Here is a 24091-nt window from a genome sequence, read left to right on the forward strand (position 1 = left end):
TACTTCCAAGCACTGAGAATTTCACGTGGAGTATAGTGAAGTAGACTTCAGTTTCTCTACATCACTTCTATATTAGAATTTTTTTGAATCCTTTCATAATCTTGTTGCATGTTTAACTAAATCAATATGGCCCGAATGAACCGCCCAGCTCCTGTGGAAATCACCTACAAGAACATGAGATTCCTAATCACACACAATCCAACCAATGCAACCTTAAACAAATTTATAGAGGTAAGGCCAGGACAGAATTCTTACTGATGTATTTTTTTAATGCCTGAACAGCATGCTATATTAACAATTTCCTTCTTTACTAGTTGATAACAGCTGTGGAAGCCATATGAAGAGGTACTGAGACTGTTTGTTTGTATACTGATGCCATGCTTCACAGACTTACGGACAAAGCTATTCACATATACTTTAGCCTTCACAAAAACATACTTCTGAAAGTGAAGCAGAGAAATAATTATACTGTCTAGTACATTGTACATTAATTACGTTGTTTAGGTCTGAAAACAGGAATTATCTGGCAGAGTTACGTGTAGAACAATACCAAGATCTGCTAGTGGTAGGAACTTACATTTAGATTAATCTAAAGTGGTGTAACATTTCCTTGCACCTATTGCATAGCGATTAAAAAGAGGAGAATAATTCATTATACATTGTGGACCAGAACCTTAGGAACAAATAACAGGATTGCAATATGCTTTCACTGCCTATGTCCCTTCAGTATTAGCAGATCATGGTTTTAGTGTAGCTTAAGAGAATCCTACTTGAGTGAAATTTGTGGTGGTAGGTTTGCCCTGCATCCAGAGCTGCTGTGAAGCTATTTTAAGTGTTTTGGTACATGCTGAAATTGTTTACTTACTAAAGCCAGGTGGCTTGGCATATATTGCTAGTATCTGAATTTATAGCTCCAGCATGCTTAGATGCAAGGTTTAGATGATAAACTGCACAGTTAAAAGTGTATGCATGTGTGCTAACAATAGGTTCCTTCAAAGTTACCTCCTGGTAAGGTCTGAATTTGTAATGCAGTCCCTCATTAGCAAGATTTTAGGCAAATTATACCACTATTTTGCATTCAGTGTGGGATAATTTACAAGAAACTGTAAATTTTAAATTGTGAGATAACATTTGCTTACCTTTAAACTCTCACAACTAGATAAAGTATGCTTAGGCTATGCTTCAGTCATCACTGTGACAGCATCAATGACTGTTGCAGGGAGAATTCGGAGTGATTGCCTTTTTTTTAATGGAGAGTAAGAGCAAAATGGAAAGTTTAATTTTGTTCTTCTCTACTTATCATAACTCAGGAACTGGAATAATTTATTGTCTTGTGCGCAATTCTTAACAGTAAGAGCTCCTGCAAACCTGTTGTTTTAAGTAGAGGGAGAGAAGGGGAAGATCTAAACCTCACTCAGAATGCTTTTAGTGAAGTATGTAGCTTTGCAAGCCAGGAAGGTTCCTGTTCCTTTGAAAGGAATGATCTTGTGGAGATGGACTACTTATTTCATCAATATTTATCTGGATCTGATTTTTAAAAGGAAGTCTGATCCAACATAACAAAACTTAATCTTCAGATATGTTTGCGGAAGAGCTTAAAGGTATCTGGCATTAGAACACAGGTTTTCAGTTATTTCAGCTTTCTGTGTCCTTCACAAGGTAGCAAACATTTGCCTGAGTTTACTTACTGAAAATTTTGGAATGAGTTAGTAAGCTAACCTATTTGAGAAAATTAAATGGTAAGTGAAGTCAGTTAAAGCAGTCTTTTTTCACTCCCTAGGAACTTAAGAAATACGGCGTTACCACAGTGGTAAGAGTGTGTGAAGCTACTTATGACACTGCTCCGGTGGAAAAAGAAGGCATTCAGGTTTTGGTAAGTAGTGTAGAAGCAGAGTTTAAAACCAACTCATCCCCCAAAAAAAGAAATGTCCTTTTTACACCACCTTATTAACTCTACAAGTGTATTCCAGTGCCTGACAGAGGCAAAAGCTGCACAGACACACTCTTGTCAGGAAAAAAAAAAATCTGGCTTTGAGCAGAGTCATTTGCTCAATGAAAACTGATTGAAAGGAACATGTTCTTGATGTTGCTAAAGTTGTGCTATTAGAAAGCCATAAGCTTGAGTGGTTCCCTTAGCTGTCAGCTCTCTTGTCCATTGTGTCCCCTCTTTTTTTGTGTACGCATGTGCCATGCAAGCATGAAGACTTCTGTCTTTGTGTATTTATGTATGTCATGCTATATTCCAGGATTGGCCCTTTGATGACGGTGCGCCACCATCCAACCAGATTGTTGATGATTGGCTAAACCTCCTTAAAGTTAAATTTCGTGAAGAACCTGGTTGTTGTATCGCTGTACACTGTGTTGCTGGTCTTGGAAGGTGGGTAAAGTTGTAAAGATCTGTTGCATTGCCATCCCTGGTCAGCCTTGTTAATATCTAGTACAAAAATTTGAGGAAAATGTAAAATAATCACATATCCAGTATTGAAATGACCTTACACTTAAAAGTAGTTCAGATGGCAGGAAACTGTTGTATGTATGTATTACACTTAAAGGCTTTTTAGTCAACAGATGATGCTATTATCACAGTTCTCTCACAAAAACTACTAAATGAAGTAAACGAGTATATTCTTGTACCAAGCATATTGATGAGTGTCCCACTGATACTTTTTGTCTTGCTACATCGTCTTTTTTTGTAATGGATTTGTTTTTTAACTGTAAGCTTCCTTTTCATCCTCACTTCAGCAGTATTGCCAGTCTCCCTGTACCAAGGGTATTGTAACCACTAGCCACAAACAAGTGGGGTGTTCTGGCACACCAAGACCAACTTTCATACATCACCAGCTTGGGGGATGATGAATGTTCTCCAAAGTACCAAAGCTCTGTTTCTGTCTCATTTCTAACACTGAGCCTCAAAATTCTTACAGATAATGCTAAACATTCTCCTCTTAGCCCTGTTGCCTCTGTCTGCTGCCACTATCTTAAATACAGTTCCAGCAGTTATGAGAACATAATGGTTTTGATACTATTCTAGACTATCTGGGAACTAGATCTGTTCAAAAAGCAGTTGCCATATTCTAGCCATGGGTTTCAGCACGTACAATATAAAATGGAGGTTTCTGGTCTTGGAGTCCGTAAGCATGGCTTATCCACTATTTGCACTATGGCTTCACACGTAACAAAGTTGACTGTAGAGGTGAATGCTACCAAAACAAGTCCCCTTCAGCTGCTTACAATATCTGTTGATTTTTTTTTTTTCCTCAAAATAAGGCAGTTAACTAGTTGAAAAGAAGATCCTAGCTTTTTATCACGTAAGGTTTTTTTAAATCCCTGAACATATAAAATGGCTTAAGCTTGCTGCTAGATGCACAAGTCTGTTGCTAGTGTGTGGCGTGGGTCTTGGTGTTTTGTGTTGGTTTTTTTAGCCATGAATTGCTCATATATTTGGATTTGATTTGTGTCAAGCTTTCCTAACTGAAAACTGTATTCTGTCAGATGAAGAATACTGTGGCAAGCAAGGAAATCCTTGGGGGTGTGCAGCAGCTCGTGGATTGCGTCTGTTCCTAAAACTTTTGACGTTAGGTCTAGGACTTGTCAGTTCTTACTGAACCTGACCACTCTTCTAATTCCTGCTTTGGGGTCCTGACTGCTTCTAAGGATGCTTGTTTGTGGGAATAGAAACCCATATACAACTCTTCCCCAGAATCAATTGGCTTTGAAATAAATGGGTAAAGATTACTTGGATCTTATTCCTGCTACATCTCCTCTAGTATTCCTGCTAGTCCTATGTTATACCTAAAGTCAGATGAATGAAGCTAAGGTTGACCAGAATTAATTTAAACCCCTTTATTAATGAGGATGGTTAGCTCGAGAACAGATGGTATAATGGCTCACCTAATGTAGAAATGCCTTCTGCCTGTCTTTTTTTTTGCTTCCCCAGGGAAGCAGATACACAGAAGGACAGAAAAGAGAACTAGGGAGAGTAAACTTTTCTAAGTTATGCATTGGCAAATGTTAAACTGAATATATATTTATTTTTTTTAACCAGAGCTCCAGTCTTAGTTGCTCTTGCACTGATAGAATGTGGAATGAAGTATGAAGATGCAGTGCAGTTCATAAGACAGTAAGTATGAAGCTAATATCTTGCTGTTTCCAAGATTTAGTATGTTGATATATCCTTGGGCATTAAAGGAAATTCTGAATGCTGTTCTTTTAATCTTTTGTTTCGTAAGATATTTAGTACACCTGAACTTTTTAACACATATTCTGCATACAGTCAGTGTTTGTAGGACTTGGTCTGGAGGATGGGTATTTTCTCTTCCTGGGGAAGCCAGAATCAGTAATTAATTATTTGAGCAAGTTTAAAACAAAACAACACAAACACACACACACCCCTCCCCCCAAAAAAAAACCCCACAAAAACCCCTTCTGTCTTTCAGTTAGATCTGCAAGGTTGTCTTTATTTTGTACATATGAGAGGCAGAATACCTTGAATAGGAAGCCTTGTACATATTATCTTAATGTACCATCTTTGGCTTGTCTATATCAAAGGCTAAAGCACTGTCTAAAATACTATGTTCTCCTTTGAGCATGTGGTCCAATGAGGTATTTGTGAAAGGAAGCTACCACCATCTTGCCTGGCGCTTCTTTTAATTATGCTTATTTTGGTTACAGTCTTGACTTCATGGTGGTGGCTTTTAAGTGACCTAAAAATATTTTTCTCTGGCTAGTGATAGTATTTCACTGGGCAGTAGATTCATGTTCTGTTTAAAATATTTTTTTTTTCTCCATCTAGGAAGCGGCGTGGAGCTTTTAACAGCAAGCAACTTCTGTACTTGGAGAAATACCGCCCCAAGATGCGTCTGCGCTTTAAAGACTCCAATGGTCACCGAAATAATTGTTGTATTCAGTAAAGCTCAATAGCCTATAGTACTTCTTTGGAAATAAAGGATGGAAACTAGAATTAAGCAGGCTGCATGCCAAAGACATCAGTCTGATATTGTTTTTTTAGTAGTAAAGGAGGCTTCCTTAGGAGTATTTAATAGGCTAAAGGCTTGGTAGAAATGCAACTTCTATGTTTAGATAAATATCCATCTGTTTGGAGACCCAGTAAATGTTTTTGCTGTACCCTGTTTCTGAGCTGTCTCCTTGTTCATTAATTACCAGTTCAAATATCCTTTAATCATGCCATTTGAGTCTTACCCACCTAGTTTCAACTACTAAAAATTGGGGTACTAAAATAAATCAATCTGTAGAGAGATTAGGTGCCAAAATACCCAGCATATCAGCTACATGGTTTTCTTTATAAATGAGCGTAGTTCTGATGATGTGAGAACTACCAGCTTATCTGGACCTTACTATCTTTTTTTCTACAGTCATTTCAATATTGAAGAATATGGCCTCTAAGGTAGTCTTGCCTGCTCACTGTATGTTTTGTCTCCCACAATCGCACTAGAATTACCAGGATTTGCACAGTCTGTCTTTTTAATACTATGAATTACAGCAACTTTTTACCCTAGCGTCTGTGCTCTTCTGTTATCTGAACCTCTCCATTTTACAAATCATTACTCTCTTGTTACTCATGTAGAAAATCTTTTAAATTGTACAGAAGCACACAAGTCTTTAATGTCTCCAGACAAAAAGCCTTACAGTAAAATTAATGTTGGCACTTCATGTGCAACTTAAGAGGGCCTGAAAAGGTTGGGAGGGGCTATTTAATATTTCTAGTAAAATGTTGCCTTTGTCTTGTGCAGGAAGTATAGAATATGCCCTTTACTTTAGTAAATATTTTTTTAAAATGTAGAAATGCTTTGTTATCGTAGCTAAAAATTCTTAATCAGAAAATTTCTGAAAAAATCTTGTAGTTTCTTTTACTGTACCTATTGAAAGTTGTTTACCAACTATTGCTTTGTTGAAAGTGTGATTTATTTTTTTCTTTTTGTTTTTCCTCCTTGAGTTTCTGCTATGACTTGGGCAGACCTCTGTAATATTTTGTATGCCTTTCAAGCTGCGTAACTTAATATTTGGATACTTGATAATTTGTTTTATTATGTAATTGATAAAATGGTGATGTGTATTAATGTTAGTTCAACCATATATTTATACTGTCTTGGGAATGTGTGGTTATAGTTCTGTGGGAGAAATAATTTTGCCAGTGTTCACCAGCTTGTAAAATCTAGTGCGAGAGCTTAAAACATCTAAATAAATACTGAAATGCACTTACAAAGTTTGCTGAAATGGTCGTGACTTTCACTTATTTTTGTGTACTTTGTCAGATATCTTGAGGTGCCTAAGTTCAGAATCTATCCAGGCATCTGCTTTCTTTTTTTTTTTTTTTTTAAATCTGGGCCTGAATGTCCCCTTTGCTGTGATGTTTGCTGTTTGTTTTACTCATAAATAAATGTGGACAAAAATGAATAGTAGGAAGTACGGTATTTCTTTATGTAGCTTACTTGTGACTTCCCTTCCCCAGTACTAAAATAGGTTACTAGCTTAGTCTTCTTGAAACTGTCTTTGCGGTAATTGCAGAAGAGTATATGCATCTATAAAGCTTGGAGAACACTTCTATCAGTAGCATTAGAATTTAATTATGAAATAGTATGATACAATGCTTCGTTGTCAAGACTGAACCTACATCCAAGCAGAAGATACTCCAAAAATTGCATGAGCTAAGACCTGTGCAAATTGGAGTTTCCAGAGTGATGGCCAAACTTCCTGATGAGAACTGGAAGATGCTCTTAGTAGCCAGTTGAGGTGCTGTTCTTACTGGTGATCATAAGCCTGGGCCCATGTCTGCTTGAAATGAAGCTATGGTTAAATGTATCTTGCCTTTGTGAATGGTGAGGTGGGATGCTATGTACAGCATCAGCTTCAATGAGACTTCTGAAGGATTGCTTTTGGAGAGGTAGGTATAGTCTCATCATAAAGAACACTTTGAAATTCTGCATGATTTAAAAATGCCCAAAACTGAATAGAATTTAGCTTAGTCTGTAAAGCAGTAAAACTCTTAACTTCCGAAGGAAAGCTGAACTAGTTAAACTTTGTTTAAAGGGTATTTTGATTAAAGGGATGCAGCTTCATTTGGCTGAGGAAATAATGCCTTTTCTTTTGGAATAACATTTAAAGGCTTCAATGTTTCTATTGTGAAGATGGACTAGACTTTTGGAATGGTTGCGAACACAAAACCTACAAAGAAATACCTAACTTGGCAGTTCAGCATGCTGATGTAAGTCTACTGGTTTAACGCAGATTAATATCCAAATAGAGTTAAAAATATTAATTTGGTCACTCATAGAACTGGGAGGAGTCTGTAAAATGACTACCAGTAAACTGCTTGGGAATTTATTTAAAATTATTAGTGCAATTGTTGTACATAAATCAGATTTTGCTGTGTCTCCACAGGATTTACACATGTAAGGAGAGCTGCATTTAGGTTAAAGCTCTGACATGTTCGTGATGGGAGCTTGGTGCTTCGAACTCTTTAAACTTGAGACTGGGCCTGACTTTAGTTGATTTCAGTAAACAGATTTCTAAAGAGGAAAGACTTTTGCATAATAAGTGTGTGTTCAAAGATCAAGTCAACTTCTGAACTGTTTCTGCATTTAGACGTGAATCCCTAAAGAACAGAAAACGTGTGGTGTTCTTTTTTTGTAGGTAGGTTCTAGGGACCAAAATGTTGACTGTACTCAAAACATGAAGATAAGATAGATGGAAGTACATAAAGCAAGTTAAATAAAGTTCTACGTAATTTATATGAATTTACAAATGAAAAGCTTAAATGGAATTACTGTATCTTCAGTTCAGGCTAAAGCCTGGCGTAGAGGAGAGGCTCTAATGTTACATCCAATTTTGATGCTTAGAATGACTATGTAACTGTTTTGTCCTTTCCTCAAGAGTTACGTTGTGGCAGTACTTAATTACATAGTAGCACATCCTTGTCTACTAGACTATGTGCTGTGAACTTAATGGCTTGGGTGAGTATGGTTTGTAAATGGTGGTTGTATTTATAAGATTCCTTAGCATGTAGCAGAAGTTAAATATTTATGGGAAATAATGGGAGGGGGAGAGCATGATCTTTCAATTATTGCAGCAGAAACCTGGTGGGTTCTCTATATTGTTCTGTCATGTAGTCCCTAAATAATGCTGAGGAAAGATAGTCAAGATATTCTGTTACTGGATATCTAAAATCAGGTATAAAGTTAAGTGTGATTTTTCTTGAATCTGATTCTCGGAAGTGCTGAGCAGTCAGTTTCAAGTGAAGTCTGTAAATACTGTACTTCTATATGAAATTAGGTACTACCACATATTTCTGAACAGTCCTGAAGCATTTCAGACTGAGTACTCAAAACTAGTTAGTAGTTCTAATTGTTAATCTCCCTGGTCTTCAGTTCCCCATTCATTCCAGTGCTCACATGAGGAGGACAGTTGTGGAGATAAGCAGTAATTTCTGAAGTAATCAGACGCTTCCATACTACTGCAGAAGAAACAGTAGGAAAATGTGTAATTCTGTATCGAGTACAAACTCTAGGTTAGACTTAAGATCTTTGGCCACAAGAATAGTAGTAAAGCACTACTCATTCATGTGAGCATCGTTCATCCTTACAAGTGAGATGGGAGGGGAAAAAAATCTTGTGTAATTAGATATTTGCATTTGAGGGCCAGACTAAGGTTTCATAGATGACCTTACCTGTATCATTTTTAAGTTTCTGAGTGCTTGACTGTGCAGCATTAACAACACTGGGGTTTTTTCAATTTTGTTTTAATATGTGCAACATAATTTAAATAGTTAAAGAGGTGGTATTCAAAAATAATATTTCAGATTTGTTGGGATTTTGCTGTATCATTAAGCAAGTATTTTCTGTAGGTATGGGAGAGGTTGTCAAACTGGAGATCATAGTAATCAAGTTGGGACAATATTATCTTTTTGTACATGTTCGTGTAATCCCTACTGAGGTTATCACCACTAATAAAAAGAATAGTTATACTTCGCAAGTTAAATTCACATCTTAAAATCAAGCTGAAATGTGGTGGGGTTTTTTAATAGCTGGGACTCATCTAAAATACAGACTTCTAAGTGTGAGTAGAGGATTCCCTTACACTCAGTGAAAGGGATTTTGCACTTTTTGGGCAACTAATCATATGCTGAGAGATACACCTAAAACAGGTTAGATGAAGAGCTCTCTAAAGGGGAGAGCATAGTCTGTAAAGGGAGCATGGGACAGCACATTGTTTGCAGTGTTAGCATCTACAGGTAGGTTAAATAAATCTCACCTAACTTGTCCAAGTACAATAGTTCAAAGTATCAGGTAAAGTATTGGGTATTTTTCTCAACATACCCTGCTCTTAATGTATAATAAGGATTGACAATTATAACCTGATGCGATTTTTATTGAAACAGATTTATGCTACAGGTAACCACAGCAAGACTTATTTGGCATTATTTTCCTCTTGATGATCGCCTGCATGAATGCTGTTGATTTTGATAGATATTGATCTAATGTGTTCTGTCCTTGATGCATTGATAATTAATTATCTCAATAACAACACAAGTTACTTATCAATGGAAAACATCTTTGTGAGGTAATAGTGGTTAAATAGTGCTCTGACAAGAAACGATAAGGACAGTGCCAGAAGATCAAGTTGCCTGCTTCGATTTCTGATTCAAATGAGAACTCTTTCAAAGCGTAGCTGAAGAAAACCAGATACCACAGTGTTTGGATACATGGGAATGCTCAACATAAAAATATTCAAATAGTAGAAGACATTCAGTCTCAACATTACACGTAACCTGTGTCGGTGTAACAAAATCTAAATAAGTATATGGAAAAGGTATTTTCCAGTGGGCTGGAGTCTTAATTCCACTTTATTGGTGGAGCAACAGCAGTAGCAGATCCTTATCCTTCATATAAATTTGCACATGACTACTTTGTCAGTGAGTTTCACAGATGCTTGTTCTGAAGAAGACAGAACTTGAATTACATTTGGGCTCTGGAGGAGAAATAATTGAAGGCAAATTCTTCTTCCTAATCCATAGGGCCATAGTTATGATACTGATCTGAACAGGACGTCCAGTGCTCCTTCAGCATTGTCACATGCTCCATTGGCTGGTACTAACAGAAGGCTACACACTTCTTAGTTTGCTGCCTTGAATTCCCTGGTAAATCTGTGTGTCACAAGGTAGGGCATGCAAACCCTAAACTTACCTTTAACATTCCAATTCAACTCTACAACAGCTTTCATTTTTTCCTAATAAAAGCACATAACGGCAGTGGGGGCACAGCAGATTTGCAAAACCATGAAGGGGTTCCCTTCTACTGCAAGTACAATCATCCCTTCAGGTCTGATACTGTAGAAACCCTTGTGTAACACATCCCCCCAGTCCCCAGGGATGGGTAGCCTACTCTCTTCTCCACCATTTGGTATGGTGGGATTCTTACTTCTGCTTCCCTTCGAACAGGGTGTTCCTTGTAGGATGCTACGCAGGATGGGTACCTGGCAGGAGCTGCGCAGCCTTTCGTGCTCTTGCGCGCTGCCTCAGGTCTCCCCAGATGGAGTATCTCTGCACTGTGGCTTTATCTAGTCAGGATTAATTTGGCTAATGGACAGGCTTTTTTTCTGGGCAGATACTTGGTGGCTGTTTCCATTTTAATCTAAGCAGTCAGAAAATTTTATAAAATCCAATCATGTTGTGCTATTAAGGAGGCTATCCTAATGGAGAGCAGGCAAACTTCCCCACATTTGTGTTTAATCACATACCTGACTTGACCTTTTTTACTTCTCCCATTCTCAGACTTCATTCAGATGCCTGATCTCAGTTAGCGCTTTGCTTCTTAAGGCTTGTTTCATACCTTGACAGTTTTGACCTCCCAAGTTCTTGACTTCCTTATTTTGTTCCTACTTTCCCTGAACCAGAAATTCTTGGTTGTTTCTATTTCACTTGTCTGCTACATTATTTTCACTTGTCTACCTCAAAACTCCCTTCTGGACTTCCTTAATTAGTACCTAGTTTTCTTCACTGGAAAAAATTAAGAAGTACTATTCAACAGCCCTTGACGCTTACATTCCTGTCCAAGCTGTATTCCAGCACCACCAACTATTTATGCTACTTTAAACTTAGGTCTCTGTAAGTTCTATTAAATAGCAAGGCCTTCACCCTTGGAAGTGTAAAAGGAGAAAATTGGGAGGTTCTGAGTCAAATCCAGGGAGGGAATTAGAATTGTCATATATTCTTGGGTTGAAGCAGTAGGATCTTTTTGAGGGAAAGCTCCTAATGGTCCCATTTAGAGACACAGAGTAATTTAGATTGGACAAAATATTGGGAGGTGACCTAGTCCAACCCCATGCTGAAAGCAGGGCTAACTTCACAATTAGATCAGGTTATTCAGGAGCCTGTCTAGCCAAGTTTTGAATATCTCTAAGGGTGGAGATAACTCAGCGCCTTCCAGACCTCTGTTCCAGGGTTTGACTGCCTTCCCAGTGAATCCCCTTCCCTTAGCAGCTAGTCAGAATTTTCCTGGTTGTAATTTGCCTATTTCTCCTATTTTTTCACCTCCGAGAGAGTCTGCCTCTTCCTCTCTACATCCTCCTGCTAGGTAGCTGAGACAGCAGTAAAATTCCCTCCTCAGCCTCACGTTAAGGGTGAAGAAACACAGATGTCTCAATATGCCATATGCTCCAAGCCTCTAATCATCTCGGTGACCATCCACCAAGGTTCGCTCCAGTTTGTCAATATTTTTCTTGTACTAGGGAGCTTAAAACTGGACACAGTACTCCAGACGTGGTCTATAATCACTTCCCTTGACCTGCTGCCTGCTCTCTTTCTGATGCAATCTTTCTATTCAATTCGTCCACTAGGTCCTTTCCACAAAGCTGCCTTCTTGCCAATTGACCCTCGGCCTGTACCGGTGCATGGGCTGTGACATCACAGATGCAGGACTAAGCAACAAAAATGACACCTGTTGCTCTCCTTTCACCCACTGAAACAAACATCTCATCATATGCTATCAAAGTGGTCAGACATAGCTTGACCTTGGTAAATCCAAATTGGTTTATACACAATCCCTTCTTTTTTACATGTTTAGAAATGGCTTCCAAGAGGATGTGCTCCATAACCTTCCTGGGAAAGGAATTGAGGCTGATGGGTCTGTTTTTCCCTGGATACTTTCTTGCTTTTCTTGAAGGTGTGCATGAGGTTTTCCTTCCTCCAGTCATCAGAAACCTGTCCAATCACCATGACCTTTCAAAGATTACAGCAGTCTCACAACAACTTCAGCCAGCTGCAACAGTACCCTTGCGTGCATCCCACATGGTCCAGTTAGATTAATTGCTCCTAAACTCCATCTTTCTCCACTGTGCCTCAGTGTTGAATAAGAATACAAAGGCTACAAAGTTCATGGAAATAATGATGTAGAATGAGAATACTTCACATGGAAGCAATTCTAAGGAGCTTCATATTCTCTAGTTGGAGAGACTGGAAAATGTCAATGTCCAAATTCGAAAACAACTGACTCTTCACGTTTCAAGTTCAGAGGCAAGAGGTGCTGAGCTCTTCTCCCTGGTATCCAGTGATAGGACATGTTGGAATGGTTCAAAGCTGCCCCAGGGGAGGTTTAGACCAGACACGAGGAAGCATTTCTTTACCGAGAGGGTGGTCAGACACTGGAACAGGCTTCCTAGAGAGGTGGTCGATGCCCCAAGTCTGTCAGTGTTTAAAAGGCATTTGGACAATGCCCTTAACAACATGTTTTAACCTCAAGTGGTCGGGCAGTTGGACTGGATGATCACTGTAGGCTCCTTCCAACTGAAATTCTTCTTCTCTCTTCTCTTCTCTTCTCTTCTCTCTTCTCTCTTCTCTTCTCTCTTCTCTTCTCTCTTCTCTCTTCTCTTCTCTTCTACTCCACTCTTATTTGTGTACCGTCCCAAAGTCAGAGGCAGCAACGCTACTAGCCTCTACATCATATAATGTTTGTGATGCATAGCTGTGGAGTTTCCCATGCATTCAGACTGCAAACATAGTACTGTATAGCTGGAGGTTAGCAAGTTCAGTATCTATACATAAGAATGGGGAAAAAATTAGTTAGGGCAGTTTTGGGCCTGTGACAGTGATCACAGATCTGAGGGGAAAAAATAGGTAGAATATAATGCAGAATGGATTTTCCAGGTGTTATTATGTCACACTAGAAATTATTATTTAAACTGGAGAAGGAGATTTAGTAGAACAGTTTTAAGGTAGAAAAAGTAGAAGACAATAACAGATAATAACAGAAGGCTGGAGAGAGGGTGAGTGGAATTTCTCAACAATTGATTTGGGAACTCCACTTTTGTTATGTGTATATATGATTATAATAAATATATAATAAATAATACATTGCCATACATAAAACCAAATAATACATAATATCTATATAGATATAATAATTAATTGAATTTTCATAAAACCTAGAATATGACCAAGAATTTTGCTGACTGAGGAAGATCACAATCTCATGCATAGTCCTTGTTATGTTTGTCCAAGATAGATGAATTCAAATTAAGGCATGTGTGCTTAATAAGATTTCTTCTCCAATGGCCTGGAAGACTTTTAGCAATATCAAATTCAAACGGTGAATCTTTTAAGGTCTTTGATTTGATTTTACCTTTCCAGAGTCATGTATCATATATACTTCCTTCATAAACTAATTTTATTTTATCACATTTTTCCTTCTTCTTTACTTAAATTTTTCTTTATTTTGGAATCATGTGGTTAAGAAACAATTTGCTTATTTCTGTACAGTGGTCACCTTAAGATCTGTTGGTTCTGTGCTCCGATATTCAACAGTACAGCCCCAAAATCCAGCAATCCCAGAAAAAAGGCATACTGACAGTCTCTACTTCTAGCACCATGCCTGCGCCCTTGCTACTTGATGCAATATCACACTTGGTGGCAGGAAGAACACTTAAGACAGCTGGTTGTTGAGCAGGCATAGAGTGTAGAGAAGAATTGAGAACATGTGTGCAAAGGAAATACAATGCTCAACCTTATTGGAAAAACAGAAAGGAAATCTCACAAGTTAGAAACCAGCCTTACAGGAAACTTGTAGAGATTTTTAATGCAAGATACATCATGTACACACTACAATGTATATGAATAAAGCTATAGGAATATATATAGAAAATTACTTATATAAATAACATTTTTCTTAAAATAATTGATGCTCTCTCAGATCTGTCCTTATGCAGGGAAAAAAACCCTGATAAATTGTCAAATGAGCATTTATTAAAAATAATTTTTTTTTTACAATCATTTACTACCATATGATTGTCTCCACAGAACACAAAAATTAAGGTAAACAGTACTGGAGTGAAATTTCCAGTGTTCAGAGGATTAGTAACTCTAGCAGCAGTTCCATGAGCAACTGCTCAAACTAGTTTGGGTGGTAAGTCTCAAAGGCCTGTTTTGTGCTAAATATCATAGTTTGTTTTCCTCTAGCACTCCAAAACTTTATTTAAGGATCTTTTCTCCTGGTTTACACAAATCTCTGCAAATAATTGCAACCCCGTCTTGTCTTCTGGGATAAAATGGGTTTTTTTCAGTCTTGAATCTGTGTATTCCATTGGATAATTCTTAATAAATAGCTTTTAGCTTCTGTACGTTTCATCTCTCTACTAAAATCTACCCTTAGGCATGTAATCAATGGCTAAACATCCTTTGTCTTCAGAACCTCGCCTTTGTTCACCAAGCTCTATTGTAAATTTTAAAAGCTGCAGTCCCTTTCACCTGTGGACCTGAATGGTTTTCTGCTGCTTTCTAAAGTATGACATGCAACTGCTGTTTAATCCAACGACTGGCAGCTGCTAATGAGTTGTCATGTGGGGAAAGAGAATGATCTTACCTTAAACTTGGTGGAAAGTGGGTAAAGTGGAACATGTTACAGTTCCTGTACTAACTAAAGCAAGGAACGCTGGGCAATGAAAGGAAAAAATAGTGTCATATTCTGATATTCTTAATAAAAAGATGTGCACTTTCACTATGGGACTAGAAAATTTTAGATTATTTGCTGTTATTGTTCTTCATTTGAAAGAGGCAAAGAATTCTTACTACAACAAGAAATAGAGAAGATCTGAAGAACAAACAGTTTTAAATTTTGTTAAGGATACTAGTTCACAATAATTTACATCCAATAGGCTTCAAATGAGTTAACTATGGAGCTTCCTGAACTATTGATACTGGCAAATCCTAGATACAGTGAACAGGCAGTCTGCAGCTCACCTTGGGAAAAATCACAGCAAATGTGGTATGACAGGCAGTTATCTAATTATTAAGAGGTGCAAATATAATATTTATGACTTTTCAGAAAACAGCAGAAAAAAATAAGCTTGTTCAGTGTTGTAAATTTGGCAAAATGCAACTGCTGCTGTAGTATATACACTTTATTTCAGAGGTCTAATTCTGCTTTGTATGACATTCTAAGAAGTTATGTAATGTACAAGATAAATGCAACACTTGGGTTTTAAAATCATTTAAATCAAGTATCTTGAGAAAATTCAGACATACCCAGCCAAAAAAAAAAGACGTTCCTGTGAGACTTTGCTTGAATATTGCTTGAATATTGCTCAAATATCGGCCCACTGCTATAACATATCTCAGCTTTTGACAGTGGCAAATACTACCCTGCAGCATGGAAGAAAACCTGTTAGTCTGCTATGATACCCAATAACTGCTTTATCCAGTTAAGCGTATGGAGCAATCTAAATCCTTTCTACATTTTGACAATTGCAGGACTAGTAATTAAGACTCAAAAGTGAGCCACATTTAAGACCAGTGCGATATCTGACTGTGCACAGCATAATTTAAAAAATACTGTTTAGAAAAAAACATGGAAGGGTTGTAAGGAAAATCATTCAGGAACCTCCTGGAAAGAGTTGTGGCTGAAAAGAGTCTTGGAACTCTAAGCAAAGAAACTGCCTTCTGCTGCTGCTGCTGCTTTCTCTTGTGTTCAGGGCACTAGTAGATTGTTTCCTGAAAATAAATAGGTTGTTTTCCAATAGAAACAACTTGCAAGATCTGGACTATTACCAAGTAGCTCATGTGCAAAGGGATGGCATGATAAATCATTGCTAGGAAAGATAGCAGATGGTGCAGTTGTAATTGTGAATAGCTGATCTGTCATTGTATGCAAAGATCTCTGTAACACCTATTAAATTATCCTTTGCAGTGTTTTTTCTTTTTTTTTAATGTTAAATTAAACTACAACATAGGTGCTCCAGGTGGGCAAGTTCACTATATTTGTGACAGGCCATTGTGACTATAAAGGGACTGGCACAGCCTGGGTCATGGCAAAAGAGAAGTATACAAACTCTGTTAAACTGAGTTGGGTCACTGCAGTTATGTGACTTTTGAAAGCGTAAAGAAAGAACTGAATAGAGCAATGAACAATGATCAGATTAGTAGCTGTGCTTTGTCTGGTGCTTGTGTCAAAAGCAATGAGATCAAAAGTGTTGAATGCCAGAAAATTTGTGCGATGCAGTGGGATGCGAATGCGTTTAACTGAATTTCACTTCAGACAATAATTCCATTTTTTAGTATAATCTCGACAATATATCAGAGGTTTAGTGCCTTGTCGAAAGACTGTGCCCAAAAAGCTTTTGAAGAAATTAGTGCCATCAACCCAGTTCTGTGCCATCGTAAGAAGGCAGTATTTTTTTAAAGATGCTTGCCTTCGAAAGGAGAGAGAATTTCTAAAACTGGGAAAGCACAGAAAGAAAAATGGAAAAAAGCACTTGTGGTGATTTGCATAACGGTGTTTTAAGAAGGACAGAAAAAAAATTTTGAGTGGGTTAAAACTGCTCTGCTTCAAAGGTGTTACTACCTTGCTGCAACTACCCTGTGCAGTGGCTGAAAATGTCACTGTGTTACCATGCCTTCAGTTTAAAGTCTCCTTCCTTACTGTGACAGCAGCAAGAGAAATATTTAATGTATTTCAGCCTTTATGGCACCACAGAAGGCCCTAAAGAATATGCATCTCAAAGACTCAAAACTGAATTGAAAAAAAAAGAAACAAAAGGAAAACCAATCAATTTTATCTTCATCTTTTTGTTATTTTTTGTCCTGACATCATAAAATGCTTACATTTTGTTACGTAACACAAGGAATACGTAAAGGCAGTGTTAATATGCAGTCATTCAGAAGATAATACTAAACTGGACTTTTAGAAATAATGTTCAAAATCTGTTTCTCTTTTGGAGGTGTATTCAATGTGAAATTTGGTAAATGCAATAAGCCCCCAGTACTGCACTTTATACTAGCCATCAGTCTGAAAGCAGCATAACGTATGTTGCATTTAACTAATGCTGTAACGCAAAACAGAGAGTCCTTTTCTTAGATAACATTATGTTGAGACTAAATTACTTCAGGTTCTGATGACCTGACAAACTCACACCCTAAAAGCCCCTTCGGTGGGGATTCGTGTGACCGCGTGCCACAGGTACCCGTAGTGCACACGGAGAACTTATCACCAGGAAAAGAGAAGGCCAAGGAGATGAAACGCACGTGCGGAGGGGCAGCACGACACACGTCTCCCCGCGACTGACAGGCTCTGGAGATTTCTCTTGTTCGACCGGTAGTTAACCGATGAACCTGGCACACGGAGGGTTGAAGGAACCTGCCCAAGGCCGCCGGCGCACACGAAGCACGGAGAAGCAGCAGGTTGTGTAACACGCACCGCACCGAGGAGGAGGGCGGCAGCTGCCATTTGCAGAGGAAGACCACAGAATTATACAGGCACTCGTCGGAGCGGTGCCGGGCCGGCCAGCCTCACTCAGCCTGCGCCCCGCTGTGCTCCGTGCCGCGGGCTTAACGGGAAAACCGGCCGGCCCTGCGGCCACGCTCCCCGGCCCCGCGGGCCGAGGCCTGGCAGACGCACGGCCCAGCCCGCGCAGCTGCTGCCGCGGGGCCGCCACCCGGGCGCTTCTCGCTGTTTCGGCCCCCAACCCCCGCGAGGGTGCCCGGGACCACCCCGGGTGAGCCATGGAGGCCGGCTCCGGTGACTGGGCCTTCTGCGGGGCCTGGCGCGACAGGGCGCCGTAGGCGCAGTTATGTCACGGAACGGCAGGTCTCGCTGGGAGGAGGCCGCAGGCGGCCCGGCACACCCCCGAGCCCCGCACCCCGCGGCACCTGGAACTCGCTCCCGGCCGCCCCCAGCCCAACCCGGCCTGGCGCCTGCGCAGCGCAGCGGCGCGCCCGGCCTCCCCACCCCCTCACCCCGTAAACAGCGCCGTCACGTGAGCGGCCGGGCCCGGCGCGGCGCCGCTCGCCTGACGCCGCGGGGGCGCGCCTACGGGGCAGCGGGCACGCGGCCGGCACCGCGAGCCGAGGCAGGCCGGGCCGGGCGGGACCACCTGGGCCGGGGCAGGGGAAGCCCGCGCGCACCCCCGCTCCCACAGGCCGCGGGGCTGCGCGCGCCGCCCTCTCTCTCTTCGGCGCGGCCGTCGCGTCCTTCCTCCGCGGCTCCGGGGCAGCGCTGGGCGGCGGAGCAGGGTGAGTTACCACCGCCGGGCCGCGCCACGGTCTGCGGCAGGTAAAGGGGGAAGGGGGAGGGAGAAGAAGAAGGAGCCCGCCGCGTTGCGCGGCCTCGCCCTGCCTTCGCCGGGGCGCGGCGGGCGGCCGGGCTGGGCTGGGCCTGCCGCGTCGGCGGCGGGGCCGCGGCCTGGCTTGGCCTGGTCTGGCGTGGCCTGGCGGTGGGGCCCAGCGCGGCGGGTCGGCCCGGGTGGGACGCGGCCTGCTTCCGCCGCGGCGCCGCTGGCACGGGCTGGGCGCGGAGGCGGCGCTGCCGCCGGCCCTTGTGCAGAAGCGGCCCGCGGTCCGGCGGCGGGCCGGGGGGGCGCTCCCCGGCCGAGCCCTGGCTGCCCCGCTCCAGCCGAGCGCGGCCCCGCGGCGCCGGCGCTGACCTTGCGGAGGCTGCGCCTCGGGGGCCCCGGGACGGCCGGCTCCTGGGCTCCTCGCCTTGCCACCTGACATGGCGCTCTGGCCCCGGCCTCGCTGCCTGCGGCGGCCTCTCTCGTCCCCGCCCGCCCCGGCGTCCGTGCGGGAATCTGCCGCAGGCTCCCTGCCCGCAGCCGTGCTGCTGCTGCTGGCTTTCCCGCACCGCCTTCCCTGCCCCGCGTTTACTAGGTCTTGTCCCTTCTTGGCACTGCTTGTCTCTTCCTGCCTCTTTAGCCGCTGATGCCTTCTTGCCCCATACAAACCTGAGGAACAAACACCAATTTAGACCCTGCTGTTCTTCCTTCTATTGGTCTGACCTATTCCGGGCTCCTCCTCCTGTCTCTCAAACTTAGCATCATCAACAATTTCTGTGTTTAACTCTTGTGTATAGTACCCACTGTAGGAAACGCAGGAGAAAATGTGGTCATCGGTGCTACCAGGGGGATTTAGTGGCCTGGTGGTATTTCCAGATTCTGTTTTTGGATGAGATGCTCTTTCTGAGGCAATGTGTCCACGCTTCTTGCTTGCTACTGGAATGAAAGTAATTAATATCTATACAGCTTTAGAGGAGCTATTGCGAGTGTGATTGCAAGCCTGCTTTCTGTATGGGCTGCACAATGGAGACCTGTTCTAGCCATGAGGTGAGGGCTTGGAAGAGGAGCACTCTGTGCAGTAGGTTGAGTTAGTAGTAGTAGCCTGCAGAATGAGCTATAAAAGCGAGGAAGAGAAGACAGGAACACGGGGTGACAACAGCTGCACCATACTAATTGTAGTTGTGATGTTGTCTTTTATGTGGCTGTTAATGAATTATGTAATTTCTATACATTTGTGTTTATAAAAATGGATGCTAATGTTGCTAAACAGTGGAAATACTATAGGATTAAATGTAAAGATTGTAAACATGTCATCTCTTTAACACCACTAATTCATGGTTTGTTTTACTTAATAAATTAATCAACTGAGGTTTGGGACATACTGTAAGGAAGATCTTGAAAACCTGGATTTTCTATTTCTTGGAATAATTTAACTTTGAATGGTCTTTGCACTTAGCGAGTAGCCCACAATGAAACTGCTACTCAGCTCTCTTTGCTTTACCAAGTAGCTTCTACTTTTAATTTCTGTAGTTAGCTTTCAAGATTATACATATAAATATGGAGTCCTGAACACCTAGATTTTTTTCAGCTGTCATTGCCTGTTACTCATTCAGTTTTTGTGTGCGTTTTACATTTGCAAACCTTCATGAATTTCAAGCAACTGAAAGGGCACCTAACTACAAGCCATGTTGGCTAGACCTAATTCAATATAGTTAACTGAAGTAATTCAACACAGTGGTAAGCAAAAAGAGAGGTTTCTGAGAAAGCAAAAGCTCTAAAAAGTCTGTAATTGTTATCTGCCATACTTCTGTGACCTCCTCTTTTTACAAGTCTTAGCTCTACCTTATGGAGTAAATACTACTCATGTTGTGCAAAGAGTTGAGCTGTTTGCTGTATGAAATGTTTTTAGCTGTTATTTTAATGGAAGTTTGTATTTTTAAATAATTAATTTTCCCTACTCAAATTAAGGCTTAAAAATACTAGAAGGAGATAAATTATTTGTAGGAAATAACAAACTGTCATTGTTTTATTGTATTATTTTGGCATATTATGTCAGAAACTATTTTATGGGAAGGAAATATTTTTGAAAGGTAATATTATGAAGTAGCAATGACAAAGTCCACTAAATTGGGATATAAGTGTTCATTATATAGCAGCAAAAAGTGAAAAAAATGGACAGCTTGTGAAATTCACCTGCATGGTGTCTGACTGACAGATAATCAGTGTAACCTGTTACACAGCTTAACATTTATACTATGTTTAAGCTGAAAATACTTGAAACAATTCTTGAGGAACTTGAGGGTGGAAAATAGAGAACATAGCGGTAGTGATGGAAATATAATCTGTCCTTGTCTTTTTCTTTTCAGGGAAATGTCTCGGTAGTGAGCCTTAGAAATTCTAGGGATATGTGTAGTGCGAGAGATGAATAAAATGACATATAATCTTTGATTATGCCTAATTTTTGTGGGATTCAAGAGTGTTCATTGATGGGACAGTCCATCAAAAGACAACAGTCTACCTTATAAAATACATTTGAAAGATTTCACAATGTACAGACATTTTTGTGGCAAAACACAACTTCTAGTGCAACATTTTGTGCCTCTTCTAGCTCTAAAGTGAGGGTGAGGTATGTATTATTTTTGAGAGGTTGGTCACTCTGTTCAAAAGAGAACTGTTAAGTTGATTTTCTGTGATATAATAATTTGATCTTTTATGATTAAGAAAAGGTTTCTCTATACTTTTTCTACATTTCTTTGTCTTCTAATTAAATTCTTTGTTTGAAATTTACTTTTTCTTCTGCTCACTGAAATGAGGTACAGTTCTAGCTGGTGAATGTAATTCTTTTGGATAGTGAAAGTTTAATAAAGAAAATACTTTGAGCTGTGTACCCTTACTACTTGCTGTCAGAGTAATTGAAAGGGATCTGCTGTGTCAGTGAGGGGAGCAGCATATACCTTCAGTTTATAGATAGATTTTGAGATGTGGTTATTTGACATGTCAGACTATTGAAATTTCAGTAGCAGAGTGATAAGATTTGGGTCAGTTGGTGTCTGAAGACTTTAGGGTGAGTGGAGCACAAAAATAGTATAGAAGAGCTGGTTAAGAATGAATAAAATGCTCAGATTTACATTTCTTGTTCTTTGATCTGTGACAGGGCTTTGGTTTTGGTGCCACTAAAAGCCAGATCTTTAATTTTAAATGAGGGATTAAAATAATAAGTAGGGGATTTAAATAAGGGAACAGGTGGCATATGTATACTTACGGGTTGATGTTTCTGACATATAGCTTTTCCAGTGTACCTGGGCCTTCTTTGCAGCAATACACCTGCTGAGTACATGGTGCTGTCAGGCAGGTGTTTGACAGTGTGCTGTTTGATGGGAGAACAAGAAAGGTCAAATTTGATTATGCTCAAAGGCCAAAGCTCAGCAAACCATGTTCCATTCAAGTGTTATATCCTTTTTTTGAGATCTTTTTTCTTTAACAGTTCCGAACACATTTTTGTGGCTGTATTGCAATTTGTATGCTCGTAAATCAAATTGCTTGTCCTGTCAAAAATGTTTTGTCAGTTAATTTAATTCTTGAAGACTGCCCTAGATGATGGGATTTGAGCCAACGTGAACCAGAGCAGAAAGTGCATTAGTGTGAGAGTTGTAAAGTTGAGGTTTTCTTACCGGCTGTGCTGCTGATGTACTGTCTGGTATTGATTTCCTTCTTTATCTCATGATGTGTTTAGACTGTGAGCTCAGACAAAATCTGGTACTACAGAGGACCTGGGTCTTGGTTGTGGCTTTTGGTGCTGTAATATCCATAAACATTGTAAGAATGAATGCATCTTCTAGTGCTTAAGACATGACATGTGGCAACTTCGCATTAATATTCAGTTAGATGCCTGTGACCTTAAACTCCAAGGCTTTATATACAAGGAAGGGGCAGGATGATAGTAAAACTTCCCCGTGCTCAGCATCAGCACTTTGAAGTGACATTGATTGGTAGGAGGGTTGTAAGTGTCAAGGTATCAGTGAGCACATGGAGTGGTCTGACATCACAGCTCCACTGAATGAAGATAGACAATTGATACCCTGAATGCTCTTTTTAGATACAGTAATTACCAAAAGATGCAGGCGAGGGGATTTTTTTTTTTAAACTGCTCGTGTTGTTAGCTAATTTCATGTCAATTAAGGTGCAATTTCCCTCTTTTGCTAAAAAGTTTTTGTTAGTTATTGTTACTTACTATTTGATTCCTCTGTGACATTGCTGGATCAGCTTTTCCCATTTGTTTTGACATCTAAGGTGCTATACATCCAAATAGCTGTGTTCTTTTTGTATACTTTTCTGGCCAGTGTTTATTACTACTGTTTGTAGAAATAAATGGGATAGAGATTTTTTGGTGGAGTCTATCACTGCTGTTATAACTAGTCCTTGCCCTCAGTCATTTGGCGTGGGTAAGCTGAAGGAAGGTGTTTACAGGACAACAGACCAAGTCTTATATTTTGAGTGTTGCAATGTTTCCAACATGAGTCCAGTCAATAACTGGATTTACAAAAGCTTTAAAAAGCACTAGCCAGACTCAGTGAATTGGAAGCACTGTTCCAGAAGGTATGTACATGAAATGGAAGGAATGGTAGCTTTATTATGCTGTCTTCAGCAGCTTCAGACTCACTGATTCAGGGACATCAATAAAGTAGATAGGATCTTCAACATCTAGGATTTTGAGTATCCTAAATTAGCAGTGTGAGCTTTTTTCCTTTCTTTGGTTAGATTCCTTCAGATTTTTCCTCTCCTTGTTCTCAATTTAGGCAATTTTTTTGTTAAATTTCTTTGTAGAAATACTTTATTTTTCTGAAGTTTGAATTCTGAGGACTTTCATAAACCAGATTTCTTTTGAAATTGACAGTCATTAAAAATACAGGAACTTCTATTTTATATTCTTAAGTTTAAAATAGAAGCTAATATATGAAAGTCAAGTTTAAAATGTAAACTAATATATGAAAGTTGCTCCTGGGTGGAGAGGGGAGGAGAGAAAGTAATTACAGTGAATATTATTTAAAAGCCTGAAACCTAACTTTTGCTTAGTAAAATAAATGGTGTGGGAATACTATTAAAACTGAATAAAACCTCTGTAAAGGAAAATAATAAAATATCAAGATAATATATCTAATGGAAATCTAAATATATAGTTGGAAAATTAAACACTTGCACATACCTTGTGTTTAAGGGAGGCTTAATTTAAAATGCAGTCAAAGATAGAATATGGTTGGCCTGTACATCAGCTAAGAAACACTCAGAATTTCTAGAGGTATGTACAATTTGTGATCGCCTCTGCTTGAAATGTATTTTAGATAAGATGGTAGAGGCATGCTGATGCAGTTGGATGTCTTCACTAGACTGTTTTGCTCTGTTCCAATGAGAAAATATTACAACAGGAACTGAAGTGATTTTTTTGCTTCCTTCACAGACAAAATAAACAGTGAGAAACCTTAAAGAGGTACAGTATCTTTTGTCCAGATATTATTTTTCTTTCCCCTCTAAGATTAGTTTGAAA

At 40.1% G+C, this 24091-nt stretch overlaps 2 protein-coding genes across 5 annotated transcripts in view; both read left to right on the forward strand.

Moving 5' to 3' along the window:
* Window positions 1–92: 92 nt before the first annotated feature.
* Window positions 93–6223, forward strand: PTP4A1 (protein tyrosine phosphatase 4A1). Its single transcript, XM_054819890.1, has 5 exons — window positions 93–231; window positions 1781–1873; window positions 2247–2377; window positions 4046–4120; window positions 4793–6223. The coding sequence occupies exons 1-5, from the start codon at window positions 127–129 to the stop codon at window positions 4908–4910; spliced, it is 522 nt and encodes a 173-aa protein (XP_054675865.1). The 5' UTR covers window positions 93–126; the 3' UTR covers window positions 4911–6223.
* A 12045-nt stretch (window positions 6224–18268) lies between these two features.
* Window positions 18269–24091, forward strand: part of PHF3 (PHD finger protein 3) — a 52723-nt gene continuing 46900 nt past the window's right edge. For all 4 annotated transcript variants that reach the window (XM_054819880.1, XM_054819883.1, XM_054819886.1 and 1 more), the window contains exon 1: window positions 18269–18511. The gene's annotated coding sequence lies outside the window, so the exon portion shown is untranslated. The remainder of the gene's footprint in view (window positions 18512–24091) is intronic.

The sequence above is a fragment of the Grus americana genome, chromosome 3, assembly GCF_028858705.1.
Source record: "Grus americana isolate bGruAme1 chromosome 3, bGruAme1.mat, whole genome shotgun sequence".
NCBI classification, from domain to species: Eukaryota; Metazoa; Chordata; class Aves; order Gruiformes; family Gruidae; genus Grus; species Grus americana.

Coding starts and splice junctions, on each gene's coding strand:
- PTP4A1 (XM_054819890.1), top strand. CDS start 127: ATGGCCCGAATGAACCGCCCAGCTCCTGTGGAAATCACCTACAAGAAC. Junction 1,874..2,246: donor AAGAAGGCATTCAGGTTTTG/GTAAGTAGTGTA, acceptor GCTATATTCCAG/GATTGGCCCTTTGATGACGG. Junction 2,378..4,045: donor TGTGTTGCTGGTCTTGGAAG/GTGGGTAAAGTT, acceptor TTTTTTAACCAG/AGCTCCAGTCTTAGTTGCTC.